This window comes from Lissotriton helveticus, chromosome 9 (genome assembly GCF_964261635.1).
Source record: "Lissotriton helveticus chromosome 9, aLisHel1.1, whole genome shotgun sequence".
In the NCBI taxonomy this organism is placed as follows: domain Eukaryota; kingdom Metazoa; phylum Chordata; class Amphibia; order Caudata; family Salamandridae; genus Lissotriton; species Lissotriton helveticus.
The window spans coordinates 441,274,631-441,297,351 of record NC_136070.1 but is presented as its reverse complement, the minus strand read 5'-3'; the positions used below and the strand labels follow the sequence as shown (position 1 = coordinate 441,297,351).

Genomic DNA, 22,721 nt, shown 5'->3' with positions numbered 1-22,721 from the left:
AGAATGACATTTCAGGTTTAGAAATGTTCAAACAAAAAGCAAGCCATGTTGTGGTGAAGGAAACATACCCTGCTTCTATTGATTTGGCTAGGATACTAGAATGGGATAGATTGGATTGATGGTTGTTTAGCAAGAAGCCAAAGACGGACACACACAAAAGTATATGAGTAAAACTACTAGTGTGAGGACGGTCTTAAAAATCCACGCACGTGGAAACTGAGCTTAGGTGTGTAGCAGTAATATACCCAGTTTAAAGGGAATAAGGTGACACGTGGCATGGGTGTGAAATACTAATACACACACTTTAAAGGGTATAAACATAGTAGAACTGCAAGATATTTTGTGAGGCTGCAGGGGGATGACTCAGAAGTCACATTCGTAAACATTTTGTACAGACAGTATACATAGAAGCAACAGCCTCTAGGCAGACGTGGTGGAAACACAAACAGTGTGTTTGTTCTACAATGTCTGAAATAGACATGGAGAGACTGCATTAATATCAGCTAAGAGGAAATGATGAAGACTTTGTAGGGTCTGTATGTCAAAAGAAAGCAGGACATAGACAGGCAGAAAGGGCCTCATTAGTGGCTTCGGAGGTTGATGACAATGGCATGGACTCACAAACGATTTGCGATTCTAAAAGTCTGTGATTTAGGTGTGAAACAGCACAATTTCCCACCACTCTGATAAAACATAACTGGCATACACTTCGGCATTAATATTGCTGTATGTGCAGGGGTCGGGGGAAGAAAGGTTTATTGTGAAGGAAAGCCACTCAAAGAAATCCTTAATTGCACCATAGCATGTCTGCAGTGGACAAAAGCAGTGGTGAATGTGTTAATAAATGCTCATTTACCATCTTCAAACACATTCCTCGTCCCATTCCTCACTAATGCAGTTGTGAGGCACACCTCACCTTAGGCACTCGAAAATCCTTTCCTAGCCAAAACCTCCCACTCTGAATCTCAGGCTGCATGGTTTCATTTAGGGTTCAGTCTATCACTTGGTTCTGGTATAAATCAAGTTAACGATCTAGCTTTCTTGCTAAGGAACCTTGGTGATTTAACATTAGTGGTCCTCTTAAGATCCAGTTCCTGTGTAGAATATATGGTTTACATGATGGTAACCATGTAGCCAGATTATCTCGGTGATACTCTGAGCCTTTCACTTTTGCGAGCAGCTGTAACCTGCAGTTGCATGAAGAAGAAATTAGCTAGCAGGGGTGAAGGGACATTTTTAGTTATTTTAGATTATCAGCGAAAAATTACCAGGGAAGGGAAAATCCCTGCTTCATGTCCTACACACAGGGTGCTCTGCAGCAAGCCGTGTAAATGGCCAGTGGGGCAACAGGTTGCCTGGATACTGCATCACTGCAGGCCAGTTGATCTAAACTTGCAGTAGGTGTCAGTTTTCTGTCCAAGCGTCGTAGCGACATTCTTTACGTTTTTTTAACTCTGGCTGTGGCAGCAGCACTGGTTATGCGTTGATCCTCATGCTTTCTGTTTCATCCTGCTTGAAAGTGTAATCTTGCTCCTTATCTGCGTTTCTGAGTAGGCAGAGGGTTCATGCCCTCTCCCAGTATTCCAGTAGGGATCTCCGGCCAGCTGTTGCACAAATACTTGATCTCAAAATTGTGCAGCCCAGGATCTCTTTTGAAACCTACTAGTGTGCTTGATTCCCTGCCCCCTGGCTGTGCTTGCTTCCCTGCCCGTGCTTGCTTCCTCGCCCCCTGGCTGTGCTTGCTTCCCCGCCCCCTGGCTGTGCTTGCTCCCCGCCCCCTGGTTCCCCTGCCCCTGGCTGTGCTTGCTCCCCTGCAACATGCCTGTGCTTGCTTCCCTGCCCCCTGGTTTGCTTCCCTGCCCCCTGGTTTGCTTCCCTGCCCCCTCGCTGTGCTTGCTTCCCTGCCCCCTCGCTGTGCTTGCTTCCCTGCCCCCTTACTGTGCTTGCTTCCCTGCCCCCTCGCTGTGCTTGCTCTCCTGGGTGGGTGTGTGTGGCTCTGGGTGGGTGTGTGTGGCTCTGGGTGGGTGTGGGTGTGTGTGGGTGTGTGTGGCTCTGGGTTGGTGTGTGTGGCACTGGGTGTGTGTGTGTGTGTGTGTGGCACTGGGTGTGTGTGTGGCTCTGTGTGTGTGTGTGTCTCTGGGTGTGTGTGGCTCTGGGTGTGTGTGTGTGTGGCTCTGGGTGTGTGTGTGTGTGGCTCTGGGTGTGTGTGTGTGGCTCTGGGTGTGGGTGTGTGTGTGGATCTGGGTGTGTGTGTGGCTCTGGATATGTGTGTGTGTGTGTGTGTGTGTGTGTGTGTGGCTTTGGGTGTGTGTGTGTGGCTTTGGGTGTGTGTGTGTGTGGCTTTGGGTGTGCGTGGCTCTGGGTGTGTGTGTGTGTGTGTTTGGCTCTGGGTGTGTGTGGCTGGCTGTGTGTGTGTGTGGCTCTGGGTGTCTGTGGCTCTGGGTGTGTGTGTGTGGTAGTAATTGCTGTCTGCTGAGCTCGTCCAGTAGGGTACAATAGGTCTCACATTTGCGAGAGATTAAGCTATTGGCAATGTAAATGACAATGTCATTTATTTATCTGTTTTCAAAACCAACACATAAATAAAAATGTTGTAATTTACAATGCCAATATCTCTAACTTTTGCCAAGGCGAAACCGTTGCATTGTAAATGCTTGTTTAATGAGTTGGCACTACCAAGAAGCCTGGAATTATTTGACCCCGAATATAAACTGGGTCATCCGTGGCAGGCTTACATTTATTTTTCTAACTCATGGGATGACCACACTGGCATTTAATGACTCCTTGAAGTTGTCACTGGCTGACAGCAACTGTTTAAGCATCTGTAGATAATGGATCTGACGTTTGGTATTACAACAAAGTTTTGGCCAGAAAGTCGTCTTACTCCTCCACTGTTTGAAGTTTTATGTGGTTGTTCTGTGCCGCACTCTAAATTACAGTATGGAATGCTGAAGTGTCATCTTGGGGTGGATAGCTTGCTAGGGTAAGGCTCTAGACCTCGTGTGTGTGTCTATGGCATAATGCTCCCAAGGGTTATCTGCCCCTGTTTGCCTAAATGGTTCATCAATGGGATCCAGGGGATAATTTGGACTGCATGGCTCGGAGTCAGTATCTTGTGGAACATGTGAAGGTGAGTGAAGTGGTGGATTCGGTGTGTATGGTTGCTGCGAGAATGGTGTAAGGCTGATGACAGGGCACAGGAGGCAGAAACTCTGGATTCTCCTCAAAGGTGAGGCGTTGCTTCTTAGGGATGCGGATGAGTCCTGGTGCTGGTAGTTTGGCAAGAATGTTGCCTGTGTCTAGGAGAATGAAAATGTTATTTTGCTCTTTGTACAGGACCTCTGCAAGCTTTTCGAAGACTGACCCCCTCAGAGATGTCTGACCTCTGAAGCAAGGGAGCTTTAGGGCCAACTTCGATGCAGTTGTGGTTGGTGGGGGTGGGGGGGTTCTGTGTCAACTTGAGCTCTAAGTGAGGTTTCTCTGCAACTTGGTGTATGCGTGGGGCTGACTTCGACACCAAGTTTGGCTTTCGGGGGAGGGGCGTTGCAGCATGGTGAGCTTCTGTAACTTTGGGGAGGGAGCGCAGGATGGGGAGCTTTGGTAGCTCGGAGGGTGCCTTAATGAGCACTGAAGCAATCTCTAAGGTTTACGGGCTGGATGTACAAGACCCCAAGGTTTATGCTGTTTAGGCTCAACTCCAGCCTTGATGTCAGACTCATAGGAGGAGGTGGGAACTGTGACTTCAGACCGGAGTTTGGCTTCACTGCTGGCACGATGAACTTCACCTCTTCCTCATTGACGGAGGCCTTGGAGAACACTGCCTCTTGGGTTTGGCCTAATGGAATGCGGGAAGGGCCGGCTTCTTATTCTGCACCTGGCATATATTTAGCTACAAACGTCTTGGGCATCCCCAACAACAATTTCTTCTGCATCTTGTAATGTGCCCACCTTCTCTCCGTCTGATTACCGAGAGACTTTTTACAATGGAAGGAGAAGCAGGCTTCACAGGATGTCTCAATGTGCTCTGGTGAGAGGCAGAGGCTGAGTAAAGCTCGGCAGACCCTGGAGAGGATGCAGGATTAAGGCTATGATGTGTGAAAGTGTCTGAGGCGTTGACCGTTTGTGTGAAAGGAAGCTTTCCTTGATGCAGAAGCGCTTACTTTTGTCATTTGGAAGAGGGAGCTACTGGACCCAATAATGAAACAAGAAACTGGAAGTGTAAAAATGCAGATTTTTGGAGCAGTGCGCCCAAACATCCAAGCCGATGGCAGAAGAAAATCTGAAGTGGAGAAGTGTGGGGGTGCATTGTGGACCATGAGTGGACTCAAAATTCTCTGATAAAAAAGAAGTTGCAAATGTCCAGGGTCAACACTAGATGGCAGAAGAATGCAGAACATGTGTATCTACAGTCACACATGGGAAGAGCTAAACAAATGTACAAGGATATTATGTCGCCCATTGACCCTCCTTTGTCAACCTGTGAAATAGAATGCCACAACTATTTAGACCAGGTGTTTCGAAACATGTTTTATTTGCGTTTACATTTCTAATAAAATATAACAAATTTATTTGGCTAAGAGTTTCTTTTGAGAATGCAGCACCTCACAAACACCTCTGATGTACATTTCCGGTTACTGTTGCTTCAAAAATCCGGTTAAATAAGGTAAGAGATCCCTAAAATGTATTTAGCACCCGGGAAGGCACATTTAAATGTATAACCCGCAAAACTATCCACAATAAAATAGACAGCGTGCCATTTACTGAAATAGTGTAATGATGCATTCAATGATTTAGGAAAATGCATACTAGGATATTTTATTTCAAATCCTCTTCCCATGGTAAACCACCTTATACCAGTGCCACCCCTGCAGAGAAACGCATGCCAGTCTTTTACTGTAGTGTGTGATCACATGATCCAAAGACTGTGGGTGTTGACATTAGGTGATCTCAAGTGGCATGGAAAAGTGGAAGCAAAAGACACCCGACCGATGCTGAAGGCTGCTCTAAATCTCTTGGTTACTTTTAGTTGTACTTGATGCTATGAGAGCCAACAGGCAGTGGGAGGTTGTGCATCACGGGTGAAATATCGGTCCACATAGTCCTATAATTAAGATTATACCTCTAAAACACAGCAGCCTAGTGTTTGATGGCCTGAAGCCTTGTACAGTACCACTGATTCAATCCATAATTCAACTAGCAGAACCAGCAAATAGATCAAGTACTCTTATAGAACACTGTCATCTAAAAATATTACAAATTAACTTCATGCAGAGCTGCAAACAAGAAAGGAGACTTCTTTTGTTCAGGTCTGTTTATTTTCCTTGCGTTCTACTCTGTTCTTGCAGAACACCTCAACACATTAGCAGCATTACATTTCTCTGTTCCTAGTTTTAGCCTTTGTGGCAAATTTATTGGACACTTGTTATATCTTTCAAGTACCCCCAAAGTAGGTGGTCAAGTGCAATATGTATACAATTTGCTTAGCCACATAAAAGTTATGCATGCTTCAAGCCACCCCGCAAAATGTCAAACAGTTTACAAGTATAAAACCTTGATCAATCGTTTTTTGGATTCCTACTAAAACTTGTCACGTGTTGCTCCCAGAAATGTTTTGTTCACTAAGCTCTACACTGTTATATCATCAATATTGCATGAACGTTTTACTGAATACTAAAGACAACCAGCTCTCTAATTCTGAATCACACTTATTTTCCCCAAATGTTTACTAGAAGTTTCTTTTTCACATTTCTGAACATTGATGACAATTAACGTGATTTAAGTAGACAAATTTCAAGTTCTTGTGATCAAAAGGAAACACTAGAAAATTCTTCATAAATTGTTTGCATACCTAGAACTTTCGTGTACTTGACATACTACGGTCTTGTAATTTCTACCACGTTTCATTGAGCATTTTCAAGTAAAATGTCAAATAGCCAGTTATTACATCAGCTTAACATAGGCTATATTTGATCGATAATCAGTCACATGACCACAAGATTCTAGGTTCAGCCAGCCCAGTTAAGGCATATAAATAGTTATTTTAGTCTATATTCCACAGTGATGCCCATAAGCCATTTACATGTATTACAATATTACATTTGGAGCAGTAATGCCTATAGAATGTATCCCTACCGTAGTATATTTTCCATCTGCCACTTTACATTTCATTCTAACTATACCAAAGATTTAGATTTAAAAATGCCTATTTCCATTCTTATGTTTTGGTGAAACATTTAAGAAAATTATTGCAATAGTTTTGGGTGGTGTGATAGTGGCAGGCATCAAACAATGATTTCCATTCCATTTGCATTAATGACAGTGCAATCAGCCATATATATATCTTTATACACACATATATATACATTTACATACAACCATACATTCCTAGCACTTGTATTTAAATTTACGAATTAAAAAAGTAAAAATAGTCTTTATGCAAAAACATTCAACAAATGAGATTTTACTATACAAAGTGGTGGGAAACCAAAGCTTTGAGACGCTCAGTGCTTCTTCATTCCACAGCCCGTTGGCGATCTGCGGTCCCAAGGCGCTCAGTGTGCCAAGTCAGTGTGACTCGCACTGAGACCTCGCAAGTCCGTCAGACAATTATTTCGCTCCTGTGCAAATAGAAAAAAAGGACATTTCAAGTATATGGTCACTAAGTAGAACATTGATTCCATCCTGCATCCCCAAACCAGAACGTGAATGTATGACATGAACAAAAACCTGTGGAATATTATTTGCCATATAGATGAAAATTAGAACAGGTTTTCTACTCCTCCTTCAGTATAGATATTTGGAATATTGTTTTGTGATATTTTAATTTTAGTTGATGTGGTTTCCTAAACACGTTTGTTAGCACTGTGGCAGTAGTAGATTGCTTTAAATTGGAATAGTCCAATTTACTAAAGTCAATTGCTTCACATCTCCCTCTCTCCATACCCAATATCTTCAAGTCAAAGGAGGAAGCGTCCTACTGCAGGACATGCATCATCAACTAAATACAAATAGACTAAAATAAATTGCCAGTTCGTTATGTGCATTACTGATCTGCCGCAGCTGTCATGGGTATGTAACATCATCCTACTCTAGACAGGGTTTTTTTTAGTAATACATCGACAGTGACTTCCTCAATACCATATTTAAACTCAGCAGATTGTGTCAGCGTAACTATGACTGAAAAAAAGATCCAAATTAACTACTGTGCATTTAGGGACTAGTGAAATGTTTTAAATGCTAACAGTGCTCAACAAAGACATACAAAATACAATGGGAAATCAAGAAAGAGGTTTCTGCCACTCTCATATCTGCTAAGGCAAAGCTTCTGTTTTCTTACAAAAAATCTTTGACCCAAGTAGCTGCATTGAAAGACAAACTGTGTAGTTTTCCTAGACTTAGAGATCCCCGTCAATATCTAAAAGCAGTCATCGTGATCCAAGTCAAGCCATATAATACATTCACATGTACTACTCTGTTAAACATTCGATAGAGTGGAGTTCAAAATATTCTGTAGATTTTTCTCCCCTCTTCAAAAACACAACAGAGATTCTAGCTGGCTTGACATATTGGCTAAGGTCCAAACCTAACGGTAAGGCAGTCTGAGAATAAGATAAATAAGATTAATGAACTCATGTAGTTCAAGAAAGGACAGTTAGCACACATATTCTACCCAATTACTCATGCCAATCTGTATATGACTATTTTATTTAGTGTTGTCTGGGACATTAGATCAGTTTCTCAGAATGAGATCGCCTACCTCAGGCTTCTTTCAGGACATCTGACAATCCCCTACCCTAGTTCGATCACCCAGTACGAGGACTGCACTAGTCTTCTATATAGTCATAGAAAATGTCTTCAGTGTACAAAAAACTCAACGTGGAACTTCAACATTAGAGTTCCCAGTAGCCCCTAATCTCTTTGACACACACCATGACTTGAAATTGCCTAAATCCTGTAAATTGTGGAACCACATGAAAGTTACGACTCTGTTAGTGTCAAGACAAGTAATATCCCACAGGTTAGTTGTAGTTAGTAAAACACAGAACAGCTGTTAAGACAAAGCAGACAATGACACTAAAATATTTGACAGTACACATAAAGAATGTAGATCTTCACAGACAAAGTCATGCATGTTAATCTGCACTACATTACAGTAAACAAAAGGCATGCAAACACACTGAATGTTGCTAATTTGTCCACAAATGTCCATTCAAGTAAACTGGTTTAAAGCGGGATGGCGAACATCTTTTCGAGGGGTCCTTGAAAAACAATTTCCTAGGAACTGCAAGATTCATGCTGTTCTAACTGGTAGTGCATTGGCTAAAAAAATCCTATGTTCCCATCGGGCTTGCTGAAGAGTAATGGGTACTGAGAATACTAGTTGTGTTTTATAATTCAGCTAGGAGAGCCTTGTAACAGCCTGACATCGCACCATACCCACGAAGGTGTGCTCTCGTGCCGCAGAGCCTTCAAATGATGCTTATTCTTGACCTGCCATAATGTAGACCTGACAGAATACGTTCCACTGCAGTCTCCCATTCTCATTGTTCCATCATCAGTGAGAGACATAAACAGCATTATATATGTTCTTACATTATTAGCAGTCTAAGTGACTCGCAGACAGGAATCCAAAAAGGAGAATTTGAGCTATATATGGCGCGCCACAAGGTTTCTAGGGTAGAAAATGTAGTCTCTAGTTTTGAACTGAGACTCATCCGAATGGTATGCTCTATCTACGTTGGTCTTCCACGACTCTACATTGTATTACTTCTAGAGGGTGATGGGGTCAGTGTAGGAAAACTGCATAGAAATCTATTCCTGTGTGTGTGTGTGTGTGTGTGTGTGTGTGTGTGTGTGTGTGTATATATATATATATATATATATATATATATATATCGGGCCCCAACGGAATAGCGAATCCCCACAAATTCCAAAACTTATCCTTCAAAAGGTCAGAAAAGGATTGTCCGGGCCACAAATGCAGAAAAGCGTGATTTAATTCAAGAGCTTCACTCGACGTGTTTCGAAGGCAAGCCTTCTTTTTCACGAGTGAAAAAGAAGGCTTGCCTTCGAAACGCGTCGAGTGATGCTCTTGAATTAAAGCACGCTTTTCTGCATTTGTGGCCCAGACAATCCTTTTCTGACCATTTGAAGTATAAGTTTTGGAAAATATATATATATATATATATGTGTGTAGGTGCTGACGCAAGTCAAAGTAATTTGGATACTTTGAACATTAATTTCTCTTTTGCATTCCTTGTTGGTTTCTGTTCATACATTCTACTGAATGCATTTGGGCTTCAAACCTCTTTGTAGGCCCAATTGTCCCTCTCCCCAGCAAGGTGGAAGTAATGGCTTTGTATAAAAAAAAGAGAAATGAGTTGTCCTAACTCTCGACCTGCCTTCCGTATTGTACTCTTCACTTCTGAATCAGATGATGCCCTTCCTGCACTCACATTGTGGACAGTTCATAGCACTGTACGTAGGTATTACTTTTGTAACGCAAACCTAGTCAAAAGGCAGCAGAGCAAAAGTCAACGAATAACAGGAGAGGTTGGTGGTAGGTGATCGATTAATTATTATTATTATTATCGATTTGTTGAGCGCGATTGCTGCCCAGAGGCGTCCAAGCGCTGAGACTAAACAGAGATGTGACGGGGCCGGGGGTGCAGGAACTAGAGGGATTTGGCAAATAAGACTGTTTTCAGCTTCTTACGGAATGAGAACAGGTCGGGTGTAGACCGAAGAGTGAGGGGGAGGGCATTCCAGAGCTTGGCGGCGTTCAGCGAGAACAGCCTGCCCCCCGACCTAGCTCTCTTCACTCTAGGGACAACTGCCAGAAAGGCACCCGTGGACCGCAGGTTCCTGTTAGGGTGGTAGGGGGTGACCAGGCTGTTAATTGCTGAACCGGTCTTCCAAAAGGCCCGATGCGTAATGCACAGTGCCTTGAAGGCCACTCTCTGCCTCACTGGCAGCCAGTGTAAGCTTCTCAGGCCATGTCTGGCCGACTGGGATCGTGGAATCTGGAGTATGGTACGTGCCGCGCAATTTTGTACCACCTGAAGCTTCCGAAGGGTCATCTCGGGTGCCCCTAGGTAAAGAGCATTATTTGAGTCCAGACGGGACTGGATGAGGCCTTGTACCGCCACCTTCTTGGCATCAAGGGGCAGAAGTGGAAAAACCTTCCTCAGTGATCTAAGTAGGCCAAAACAGGTGGCAGACAGCCTGGTGGCCTGAGTGGAGAAAGAGAGCTTGTTGTCAAGCCATACTCCCAGGCTCTTCACACTATCCTTGGGAGTAGGCGGTGCGCCTAGACCGTCGGGCCACAAGGAGGTGAAGGGTACTGGTGAAGCTGGACCTAGGAGCATGAGCTCTGTTTTTCCTCCATTCAGTTTGAGGGAGGAGTTGGTCATCCATTCCCTCACGTTCTCCAAACAGTTCAGCAGGCCAGCCGAGGGTTGCCTGTTGTTCTCTTGGGCCAATGAAACCACTAGCTGGGTATCGTCGGCGTACGACACGATCTTAATGCCGTACGGTTCGACTACCCCAGCCAGAGGCTTCATGTATACATTAAATAATACAGGGCTCAAAGACGAGCCCTGCGGTACTCCACAGCTGAGTGGCCTGCTGGTGGATGTTGTGTCGCCATCAAAGATCTGGAAAGATCTGGAAAGATCTGTCAGCTAGAAAGGACCTGAACCACCTTAGTGCATCTCCCGAGATTCCGATGGTCTGGGGCCGGTTCAGCAGAGTGGCATGGCTGACCGTATCGAAGGCAGCACTAAGATCAAGGAGGATCACTGCCACTGATCCTCCCTGATCCAGTATCCAGTAATGAATAAGTGTTCTTAACAGATGCGAGTCTTCAACCCTTTCCTAAACTGAAGCTCTATTGGGGTGTCTTGATTGCTATAGGGATGTTGTTCCAGATCCAAGGAGCACCGACAGAAAATTCCTGCTGTCTTGTATTTTATTTTTTACATTTCTTAATCTGCAGTCTGAGGGAGTCCTGGATGCTGGTGTGCCAAGAACCACCAGAAATAGGAGCATGTCTGTAAGATAAGATAATATGCTGGTTCTTACTGCTTTGTAAATGAGGCAGATGATTCTGAAGATGCGTTGGACCAAGGGAGCCAAAGGAGTACCCTCAGTATGAGGGTGATGTGATCATATTTCTTCTAGCTCTGGTTAAGATGCACTTCTGTGTGTAGTTTGCCCATAAAGGGCTGCAGGGTGGGGTTTGGGAGGCCATGAAGTACTGCCTTACCACCATCCAGATGCAATAGTTTGAGGACTTGAACAGCTTCGATTTCATTTTCTTTATAAGAGAGAACGTGTACCAGGACAGCTTTGTTTTTTTGGCACTTTGTTCCCTGAGGGTGTGTATGGTGTCTGTGGTGAATCCTAAGTTGGGGTTCGAAGCACTGTGGAGGAGGGGCAAGCAGACAGTTTGTGCTGCTCTGCACAAGCACTGTAAAGCGATTTGCGAAGTAAAGCATATGCTTCTGAAAACAAATGAGAGAACACAGAAGAGATGGGGGTAGAAAAGGAGACAGAAAATGCAGATGTATTCCTCGGAAAAAAAGTTAACATTCATCAGTTTTTATGCTGATACAGAGTAAATGCTCCAAGAAGCGGGAATGACTTTTGAAGCCTTTGTTTCTTGCTAGCGAGTAGTCTGAAACTCGTAAATATGCCTAAATAATGTTTCGTTTCAGCGATCACTTTGGAAAGGGCACCTGTTTCTGGCTGTGGTAGATTGCTTTACTGTAAGCCATAATAAAAGTTGTTATTCAGCAGCTACAAACTTCATGTTCACGGACACACAACTTCGTATTTCTGTTTGGGGCCTTTTGTGCTATTCTCTCTTGACTTTTGCCCAACCTCTATTGAGCTCTCGTTATTTCACTGCAACTTGTCCTTGCCTGGTGCATAACCACGCATGCCGAAAAGGAGGCAAATATCCTATAATTGCTAGTACAGACAATAAAAGTAACACACAATTTGGCTCAGGTAAAGGTAGCTTTAGCCCAACTTTCCATTGAACTATCGACAAATGGGCAAAAAGTGTGACCCACATAGGGTGACAGAAGAGGTAACTGGGACGGAAAAACAGGGCGAATGGGCGTTCTTTAGAGGAATCGGCCATCATTAGCCAAATGGCTGCATTATTCCCATGTACTAATAACAGATTGATCAGGAAAGAAAAAAAATATAGTGTATTACCAAACAAGACACGGGTGTACTTAAAGGGGACGGTAATTCAATCGCAAACAAGTCACTGCATAATGATAGAGGAACTTTTGTGATTGCTAACGCAAAGTACTGATTTGTACTGTTTAGAGCACATATCGCAATTATTTTATTGATATTTACTGATGAAGCCAGTGTGCTTCACCATAAATACATGATTGCATCTGCTTTCACTTTGTTTTGCCGTCCTTTGACGTGGCAGTCTTATTAAACACATGAGAAAGATCCTAGCGTTCTTGTAATGAACAGAGCCACCTATTGATAATAATGAGCACATGCACACACGCATTGCTGCCATTCCACATAGGCATGCAAACCATACCAAATGTTTGCATCAGGACAACAGTCCTGGCACTCTCCTCTCTAGGGCAGAACCTACTACTGTTGAGGCATGCACTTGTGTATGAGTTCGATGCAGCTTCTTACTTGAAATGAGTCTTCAGCAGCCTTGAAACCCATGTTAAGAACACTCAGAGAACTGGCACGCTTCATGCTGCAACCAGGATAGTGAACATGCAAGGATAAACCAATCAGAATCAAGAAAGACTGGGAGCTCCAAACAGTACAAGATTAATGAAGACTGACAGGAGGTTTCAGGAAGCATGCAACATATGATTAGCAAGTCTCTTGTTCCGGATACCAGTTGTCTAACATGTTCATTCAAGCAAAAGAAAATGTAGTAACTTAAAAGTAAGGGAATATGGAGTAGTGTGGTGTCTGCTATAAAGTGATTTATTGCCTCCTCAGGGGCAGTAAGTGCTATGAAAATGCAATTACAATATTAAATATCAAGCATTCTCAACAGGCACTCATGGCTCTGCTTTTGTTTGGTTCTTTGAAGCATTAGTGTTTATGGTCTCTGCTCAGTTAGATTTGCATGTAACACGTGCTAGGAGACCAAACACCATTTAAAATACACAAATCCATCAAAATTAAATGTGTAGCCGTGTACAGTTAGAGTACACATATATGTAACTTGAACCTTCTATCTGCTGCCTAAGTTACGAACATTTCGAAAATTGTTAATTTGAGCCATTTGTTATTCCCAGTGTAGTGAGTTAGGAAACACTAATTCAATTATCTAACATACTTAACTATTTAACTATATTTATTAACAAGCTTTACACTTGTGGTGTTATAAAAATATTGTGGTTTTCATGGTTATTGTCTGTATTCTACACACGACTACGATGGTTGTAAAAAGTGCCTGTGAAACAGAAGGAAAGAATTGGAAAATTATTAGCGCCAAAAATAGAAATATGAGGTTAGAACCCAGTACAAGATGAAACCACGTACGTCAAAGAACAGCCCACTAACATGTAAACATTTTAATGATTACCACAAGTAAAACACATGTGAAACTTGTTAGTAAAACACTTTAGTACATAACATACACAGAACATTAAGATTAATACAAAAATAGGCCATGTAAAAACTACATAACAAGCTATAATTTACCTTCAGAAAAAGAGGTTCTCCGTTGTTGATTTTATGCAGCTCGATACTAGGAGGACTACTGTAGAACTGTGACTATCTTGTTTTTATGTTAGGTTTGTTGAAGCTGGCGGTTTACGGGCATGCAAAGTAATAGTCCGCTACACAATGCGTGCAAATTGGCTACCAGAGCAGAGCTGCCCAAACAGTCTTAGCGAGGAAGCGCTCCATGTCTGGTCGCAGCTTGCATGGTGGTGGAGCACTCACGTATGGAGTACAGCTGGCCAAAGGCAGCAATCGCCGCTGTCAATGGAGAACAGCGGGTTCAAGGAGTTACCGTGGCGAATCCAGGGTGTTGAGTACTGAGGCAGAGGATTACAGTCACCTACACCTGTCCTTGAAACCAAAGGGCAGTAGAGCGAGCCCAGGAGTACTCACAGGCTGGCCCATCATCAGTGTCCAGAGGCTTGCCCAGCGCCAGGTGAGTACCTCCAACATTGCAGCAAAGTATTTGTTCTTTATCTTCAAATATGGAAACATTTTAACAGTTGTCCTAAAGTCAACAATCGTGCCGTTTTCTGAAACTCAGATTAGGTCACATTGAACAAATGTTAAAGTGGCTAATTTGGCTTGCATGGTAAAAGATACAGTTCTATTTCGACACTTTGAAGCATAAAGTTCGGGCAGGGGCGTAATTTTAGGGGGGTGTTGGGAGTGTTACACCCCCCCCCCTAATAAACTATTCTCTGGTAAATAGTTGGGTAAAGGTGTTTTCAGTCGGTACAGTGAGGTGCCATCTCTATTTTTGAAGGTCTTAAAACATGTTGGTTATTTTACAGAATGTTTTTAAGTACCTCTTACAACCTGCACTCCACCCTTAAACTCCCCTTCTGCACTGCTTCTCTAATAATGTATTTAGACATGATATGCCAACATGGTTGTTGGGAAACTTTAAACGCACCCCCTTCCTCCACCACACACAATCTTACTGACCAAGCTACGCCCCTATGTTTAGGTGGAAATAATTTTGCTTTAAGTCAAACACTTGGGCCAGAAAAGATGCGTCAAAGCTCTGCACTGCCTTAAACCCCCTTTTGAAAAGAACCATATACAATGGTATGCCAGCATTTACTTCCTTTATGGGGAGATAAGCTCGGTGCCACTGTAGTGTCCCAGTGAAAACACCGGCCACGGCCCTTGCAAGCAAGGGCGGTGAGGCTGCAAAGGAGGGGGGGAACGGGGTGTATTTCGACAGATGACGGAAAATTAATACTTTCATTTTTTGCCTCGTGGTCGTCTGTCGAATCCCCCCCAACCCGGCCCCACCGCTCTTACCTGCATGGGCCGCGGCTAGAAAACACTGCACTGTCACTGTAAATGGGACACAAGGCACTATTCGCAAAAGCACACGCAGTTACACCCTCATACTAGTGCAGATGTATACATTTTCCACTGTGAAAATATTGTCTTCACAGAGAAACCTCTTCCCCTAGACAGCCCCCAATTTGTAGGCTGTTCTGTTCCTATTCCCGCCGCTGAAAGAGATTTACTGCTGTACTTCATGGAAAAAAGTGTAGTTAACAAACTTTTCACGGTATCTCCAGCCTGGAATGTCCGCTGCTCGCCCTAGGAATAAAATTGACTCATGCACAATACTATCTGAGGTTGATACTGTTCATGAGTAAAATTAGTTTGGAGTGCAAGTTCACCTCATGCAGCTTTCCATACTAAATACAGTTGAACAGAAGATCATCTTGTGGTCAGGAGAATATTAGCTCGAGAGGTGCTTTTCACATACAGTGCCCAAGATTCTCTTTCTCCTTTTCATTGGTAGCAAATTTGCAAGAATGTCTTAGCAAATTTTCAAGAATGTCTAAAACATAAGGATTGTAGTCAGGACGCTCAAATTTTTACTCACTCACAGTTTAATTCTGTAGGAAGTACAATGTTACTAGCCCTCCTACTTCAATAGAATGTCGAATGCTGCTGACCGACCTTATCTAAAGTGGGACCAGCAACCAAACCTCCACCCAGAAAGCAGGGCGAGACGGCTGCTCCAAAGTCCAAGCGGGTAATGCTCACAAGGCCTGAGGATGCATGTCAAACTCTATGGACTCAGCTACAGTATGTTCTGTAGTAGGGGATCTCTGTGTAAAGTCATAATCTAGTGAATAGTCCCGCCCATGTGCGTGGACCCCAGCAATCAAAAATAATCTCTTAAATTGTCAGAAAATTGCAGAACTGCAAAGACACTTAAGAGAGAATTTAAAGACAGATAATGCAGCCTATATCCACAGGCTACACTGTCCAGTACTTCAACTAGAAATTCCACCAAAATAACACACAAACAGCACAGCCTGCCCAGTTTCTTCCATAGAGAAACTTGCCTCTACCAGGAAAAGCCTCTGGAATGATAGGGAGGAAGGTATGGACAGACAAGCCCCATAGGCTGCCATTATGTGGCTTAAATAGGATACTGTGCCTTTAAGAGAACTTTCTAGAACTTCTCCCAGTATCCCAGAATGCACAGCAGGTCCCACTTACTTTCAGTTCTTTTTTCCGGCTCCTGCTAACAGGACCCTGGTGAATTGAGCTCTCCCTTTTACAAGGGTTTATTGGAATTTTGTGCACTTTTTGCTTTAAAAGTGTTCTCAGTTGATATACTTGGTGTTTCCCTTCTCTCCTGTGTATTTGTTCAGGCTTTTTAGGGCTCTAAAATGCCTGCTCTATTCGACAAGTGCCCAGCGTGTGGAAGGAAGAAGGCCAAGTCTGATCCACACGACGTCTGCATACTCTGTCTTCCTGAAGCACATGTCCCTGAAGAATGTGACATCTGTCAGACCTTTACATCAAGGACCCTGAGGGACAGGCTGAAGATTAGGCTTCAAGGCCTAGAAGAGAGACGACTGCAGGCGGGTCTGGGCAGTCTGGGAAGGCTCCCTCTGCCTCTGCTGAGGCCTCTGGGGGGCTCCCCAGAGGCAGGAAACCCAGCAAACGGTCCCGATCTCCGTCGACGTCGATTGCTTCGACGACGACGTCGAGAGGGATGACGACGGTGTGTTCCCCATCTCCCCGGGGCTCCGGGTCGAGACGGCGCGAGAAGTCGACGTCGAAAGGCCTGGGTAGGCCGTAGTCGAGGTCACCGTCGACGCCGTCTTCGTCAGCGTCGACCCATCGACGTCTGTTAAAATCTAGATTGCGACGTAAACATTATCGGCGCCACCTTGCCCCCTTTTAGGCTCATATGTGTGCGTAAGTAGCAGCCATTTTGAATGCCATGGCCTCTCTGCCCACTGCCGATAGCCAGCGTCTCTCTCTCTCTCTCTATCTCTCCCTCTCTGACCCCGCAAGCATCCCCCGCGCGCTGACAGCCCCCGCTCTCACATGCTTGGGCCATAAACCACCCCTTCAGCGCGGCCCTGCCTCGGAGCCACATCCCGTACCCGGCTAACACCTCCCTCCGTCCCTTTGATGAACACACATCCTTTGATGAACCCCCTTCCTCTGTGCCCGATTGTCCGGCCCGATCCCAGGCCATCACCTAGCCCTGCGGATGCAGTTTATTGCCCCTTACAGTAGGAAGCTGTCCCTCTTCAAAGAATCTATGACTGATCAAAGCCCCCACCCCATGAGATCCGATCAGCCATACACATTCCGGGGACCGGCGGAATATCCAGCTGCGCGATAGTCATCACCTACTGAGATCGGGGTGGGGACTTCTACTGTAAATGTGTGTGGGAACGGGCTTGAAGCGGGGATTCCGAGGATGTCTTTCCGTACTTCAAAGTATTGACAAGAACATGTTTCATACAATAAAGTCATAAACCTGTGTATAAGAGGCCAGGCCTCGGAGATGCGGTTAGAGCACCTCGAGAAGATACCCTGTTGTCTGATTTGACGTGTTCTGCTCCGTCGGAATAAACTCCTGTTTCCTGCCTTCCTGTCTCCAGCGCCTGCCTCTTTGTTTGGTAATATTGAATGGTATGAGAGGCGGCTAACGCCGGGCAAATACTGAAGGGTTCTTGGTCGAAATTGGCCCTACCTTCTACACGTCGAAGAAGAAGGCATCGGCGCTCGCCGTCAAAGCGACACCGCCGGTCGACGTCGAGGGGCTCCTCGACGTCGAGGACCTCGGACAAGCGGTCAGCGGCGAGAAGGAGTCAGCGCTCACCATCGAGGACTACACGTTCGACGTCGCGTAAGAGGCGCCCGACGTCGGGGAAGAAGCACTCGACGTCACAGAGGAGACTTTCGACGCCGGAGTCGCGGAGGCGACGTTCGACGCCGGAGAAGCAACGCTCGACGTCGAGAAGAAAGAGGTCGGCGTCTCTGAGACTTTCCAGCTCTCCTACGCGGCGCAGAAGGATTTCTGACGCCAGAAGTCACGCTGGGTCTGGTGGAGGACGCCGGAGACGGCGATCACCTACGGGAGGGGCTGATTCGCAGTCACCTCCCCGAAGAAATCACCGGGCTCGGTGTACTCGATGGTTTATACACCGTCGCGGCCTAAGACGCCCCCGCCTCCTTTGCCTAGAGAGGATCCTCCCCTTCCACCACTTCCTCCCGCAGGACAACCACCACCGCCGATTCCGCCACGTGGGCCTACTCCTCGGTCGGAGATACCCGTTCCTCCACCGAGGTCGGTGTCACTGCCTCCACTCCCTACACCGCCTAAGGGGACTCCAAAACCTCTACCCCAGGATAGGCCAAGGAAGACGCCTCCGCAGAGGCCTGTGGAGCATCCACAAGCTGGGAGATCGCGCTCTCGCTCCAGGAGGAGGGAACGATCGCGTAACAGGTCGTCCACAAGGTCGAGACGACGCCACCGGAGGCGCAGGTCTCGTTCCCATACGAGGTCCTCGGGGACCAGGGACTATTCTCCGACTTTGTCGGAGTCACCGGAAACAAGTGTGTCTCCGGTTGACGATCTGGTGTCCTTTCAGGATGTCCTTCTAAGAGGTGCAGCGAAATTGGGCATCTCGTTGACGGTGTCCACGCCCAAGACATTGGTAATATTCGAGACACTTCACCAGAAACATCTGTCTCGTCCCTTACTACCACTGGTGCCGGGGCTGGAGGAGCCTGCCATGGACCTTTTCCTCACCCCGACAGTGACTAAGGCGGTCCCCTCAAGACTGCAGAAAAAATATCGGGCTCCCGACTCGGATCCGGCTTTTCTGAGGGTGGAACCCCCTCCGGACTCTGTGATAGTGACGGCAGCTCGGAAACAGCATGCCACCACTCCGTCATCCACTGTCCCACCAGATAAGGAATCTAGATGGCTGGATTCGGCTGGAAGAAAGGTTTGTGGGACGTCGGCGACTTCCATGAAGGCTGCGAGTGCCACGGCCTTGTTGGGGCGGTATGACCGAGCCCTCTGGGAATCCCTCCAGCAGTTTGTGGAACACCTGCCACGTGACAAAAGAGAAGATTTCCAAGAGGTGTTGAATGAGGGGATGCTGGTGGCGAATCAGGTCATCAGTGCTGCAGCCGATTCTTCCCTACTGGCGGCGCATGGCTTCTGCCATGGGATTAACCAGCGAAGACACGTCTGGCTCCGCCTCACGTCACTAAAACCTGACGCACAACAAAGGGTTGCCAATCTACCGTTCTCTGGCGAAACCCTGTTCGGAAAACATGTTGATGATGAAATGGCCCGCATGTAGGCGGGGGCCGAAACGCTCACGGCGGTGGGTCTGGAAAAGCCCAAGGATACCAAGAAATCGTACCGCCCGTTCCAGAGACGGTTCGGTGGACAGGGCAGAGGGCGTGGCCAGGCTTCGGGACAGCAGCAGCAGCAGCAGCAGCAGCAGCAGCAACAACAGCAGCAGCAGCAGTTCCGAAGGCCGTTCCAGAAGCGTCAGAGAGGCAGAGGCGGCCAGCAGTCGGCAACGGCGACTAAAGGCCCGGCCGGGTCTAGGCCCTGAGCGCTTACTTCCCCTACATCCGTTACCCACTCCGGTGGGGGGAAGCGTTCAATTTTTTCTGGCAGAGTGGAGAAAAATTACTCAGGACAAGTGGGTGCTGAATATTGTTCGCAATGGATACAGTCTTCGGTTCACCAGCCCGCCTCCAGCAATTCCACTGGTCAGCTCGCAGTTTCAGCTGCGCGAGCTCCAGGCGGAGGCCGATATCCTGTTAAGGAAAAGGGCGATAGAAGACGTACCTCGGTCTCAAAGAGGAAGAGGTCTGTACTCCCGGTTCTTTCTGGTTCGCAAGAAGGACAAGAACGAGTTCAGGCCCATTCTGGACTTGCGACAGGCAAACACGTGGATTCACAGAGAAAAGTTTTGCATGCTGTCGTTGCATCAAATTTATCCTCAGTTGCAACAGGGAGACTGGCTATGTGCTATAGACCTACAAGATGCGTACTTCCATGTGCCCATTGCACACAAACACAGGAAGTTCCTGCGATTCCAAGTCAGTGCCAATCATTATCAATACACAGTACTGCCATTCGGCTGAAGTCTGCGCCGAGAACATTCTCGAAGTGCATGGCGGTGGTGGCAGCGCACCTGAGAAAGAACAAGGTGTTCGTCTACCCGTACCTGGACGATTGGTTGATCAAGGCCTCCTCCTTCTCGGAAGCTCAAGCACACCTCCAGAAGACGTGCGTTCTCTTGAACAAGCTGGGGTTGCACATCAACATGTCCAAGTCTGTCCAGACTCCGGTCCAGTGCATACAGTACTTGGGAGCCTCCATCAATACGCTGTCAGCAAGCGTGTCTCCTTCGGAGGAGAGACGATTATCACTCCTTCAGAAGGCTCAGGCTCTTATGATCACTCCATCTACAACAGTGAGGGCGGTGTCTTCTCTACTGGGATCGATGGCCTCTTGTATCTTCCTGACGCCACACGCACGACTGCACATGAGACCGTTGCAAGAGTGCTTGGAGGACCAGTGGGATTAGAGGAAAGGATCTTGGGACAACAGGATACGACTGTCTCTGCATGCTCTTCAGTCTCTGAAGTGGTGGTGTTCAGCGGAGAATCTCCTCAGAGGGGTCCCCTTCCACAAGGACATTCCCACTCAGACTGTCGTGACGGATGCCTCTCTCCAAGGCTTGGGAGCGCACTCCGGAGACCTACAGATTCAAGGAACGTGGTCCTCGATGGAGGCCACGTATCACATCAATTTCCTGGAACTCAGAGCTGTTCACTTGGCACTGAAGGCCTTTCATCCGTCCTTTCAGACCAACTCTCTGCTTGTACAGACGGACAATACGACCATGATGTATTACCTCAACAAGCAGGGGGGCTCGAGATCGCGCACCCTATCGCAGGAGGCGCAGACGATCTGGCATTGGCTTCTGGCCCGAGGACTGACGATAACGGCTACCCATCTGCCAGGTGTGCAGAATGTTCAGGCGGACGCACTGAGCAGACTGCTCCAGGAAAACCACGAATGGGTCATAAACGACGAAGTGTTAGGAGAAATTTTCGCAAGGTGGGGGACGCCAGACGTAGATCTGTTTCCACCGCCGAAAACAGCAAATGCCGAGACTTCGCCTCCAGGTACTACCAGCGGGGGACGCTGGGGAATGCGTTATGGATCAACTGGTTGAACAGCTTTCTGTACGCTTTTCCACCCATTCCCCTGATTCCGGCAGTACTCATCAAGCTGGCTCGGTCCAAGACGCGGATGATACTTATTGCTCCGGAATGGCCCAGGCAGTGGTGGTTCACGGACCTGCTTCACCGGTCTCTCCTTCCTCACATACGGCTGCCGTGCAGGCCGGACCTTCTCACGAAGTTCGGGGGACAGATTTTTCCCCCCAGCTCTCGTCTTTGAGTTTGGCGGCATGGCTCCTGAGATAGTGCAATAGGGTCATTTGAATCTGCCAGAAGATTGCATGGACATATTGAAGGAGTCTAAACGACCTTCCACTCGGACTTCTTATGCTTACAAGTGGAAGAGGCTCTGTATCTGGTGCCAGTCCAAGAACTATGACCCTACGACGTGCAAGGAGGATGTCATTCTTCCTTACCTTCTACATTTGGCGCAGTCTGGACTTAATGTTCATTCCATTAAGGTTCATCTCGCTGCTTTGACTGCCTACAGGAAATGCCCTTCACAGACTTCCTTCTTCCAGATCCCTGTGATCAAAGATTTTCTGGAAGGCTTGAAGAAAGTATTCCCTCCTGTCAGTCTTCCTTCGCCTTCATGGAAATTGAATGTGGTGCTGTCCAGATTGATGAAGGAGCCTTTTGAACCTATTCATAATGCTTCGTTGCAGCACCTGTCCTGGAAGGCGGCGTTCCTCGTGGCCATTACATTGGCCCGCAGGGTGAGTGAAATTCAGGTGTTGTGTTGCCAAGAACCTTATACTGTATTTCATGCTGCTAAGGTTGTTATGAGTACTCACCCTAAATTTCTTCCCAAGGTTATTTCTGATTTTCATGTCAACCAGACAATAACTTTGCCTACGTTTTTTCAGAATCCTTCCTCTGCAGCGGAAAGGTCCCTGCATTCCCTGGATGTTAGGAGGGTGTTGAAATTTTATCTGGATAAAACCAAAGATATTCGTAGGTCAGACCAATTGTTTATCAATTATGGATCGGTCAGGACGGGTCTTGCGACCTCTAAGCAGTCTATCTCTAGGTGGATTGTGTCCTGCATACAGCTATGTTACCAAAAAGCTAATAAGACCTTAGGAGGTAAACCTAAGGCTCATTCCACCAGGGGCAAAGCTGCCACGACTGCTTTGCTCCGTAATGTTCCTATTGCAGAAATCTGCAAGGCGGCCACTTGGAAGTCGGTCCATACCTTTGCTAAGCATTACTGCCTGGACACTGATGCCAGGTAAGACGCCCAGGTTGGGCAGGCTTCGCTGCGAAATCTGTTTGCACAGTAGTGGTGTTATTTCTCTTTTCTCCACCGCCTCTTTGGTGTGGGGATGGGCTTGCCATTCTATTCACTAGATTATGACTATACACAGAGATCCCCTACTACAGAAGGAGTAGTTTCTGTCCTGTAACTCCAGTTCTGTAGTAGGGGTATCTCTGTTATAGTCATAAGCGCCCTCCCGCCTCCC

At 46.4% G+C, this 22,721-nt stretch overlaps 1 protein-coding gene across 4 annotated transcripts in view; it reads right to left on the bottom strand.

Annotated features, from left to right (window-relative positions):
• Nucleotides 1–5,296: 5,296 nt before the first annotated feature.
• KLC1 (kinesin light chain 1) overlaps nt 5,297–22,721 on the bottom strand; it is a 406,453-nt gene continuing 389,028 nt past the window's right edge. For 2 of the 4 annotated variants that reach the window (XM_078660245.1, XM_078660246.1), the window contains exon 15: nt 5,297–6,617. In XM_078660245.1, the coding sequence (XP_078516371.1) occupies nt 6,599–6,617 (19 nt within the window). In that variant the 3' untranslated portion in view covers nt 5,297–6,598. Of the gene's footprint in view, nt 6,618–12,678; nt 12,746–22,721 lie in introns of all 4 variants that reach the window. The other 2 variants (XM_078660243.1, XM_078660244.1) reach the window with 2 other exon arrangements.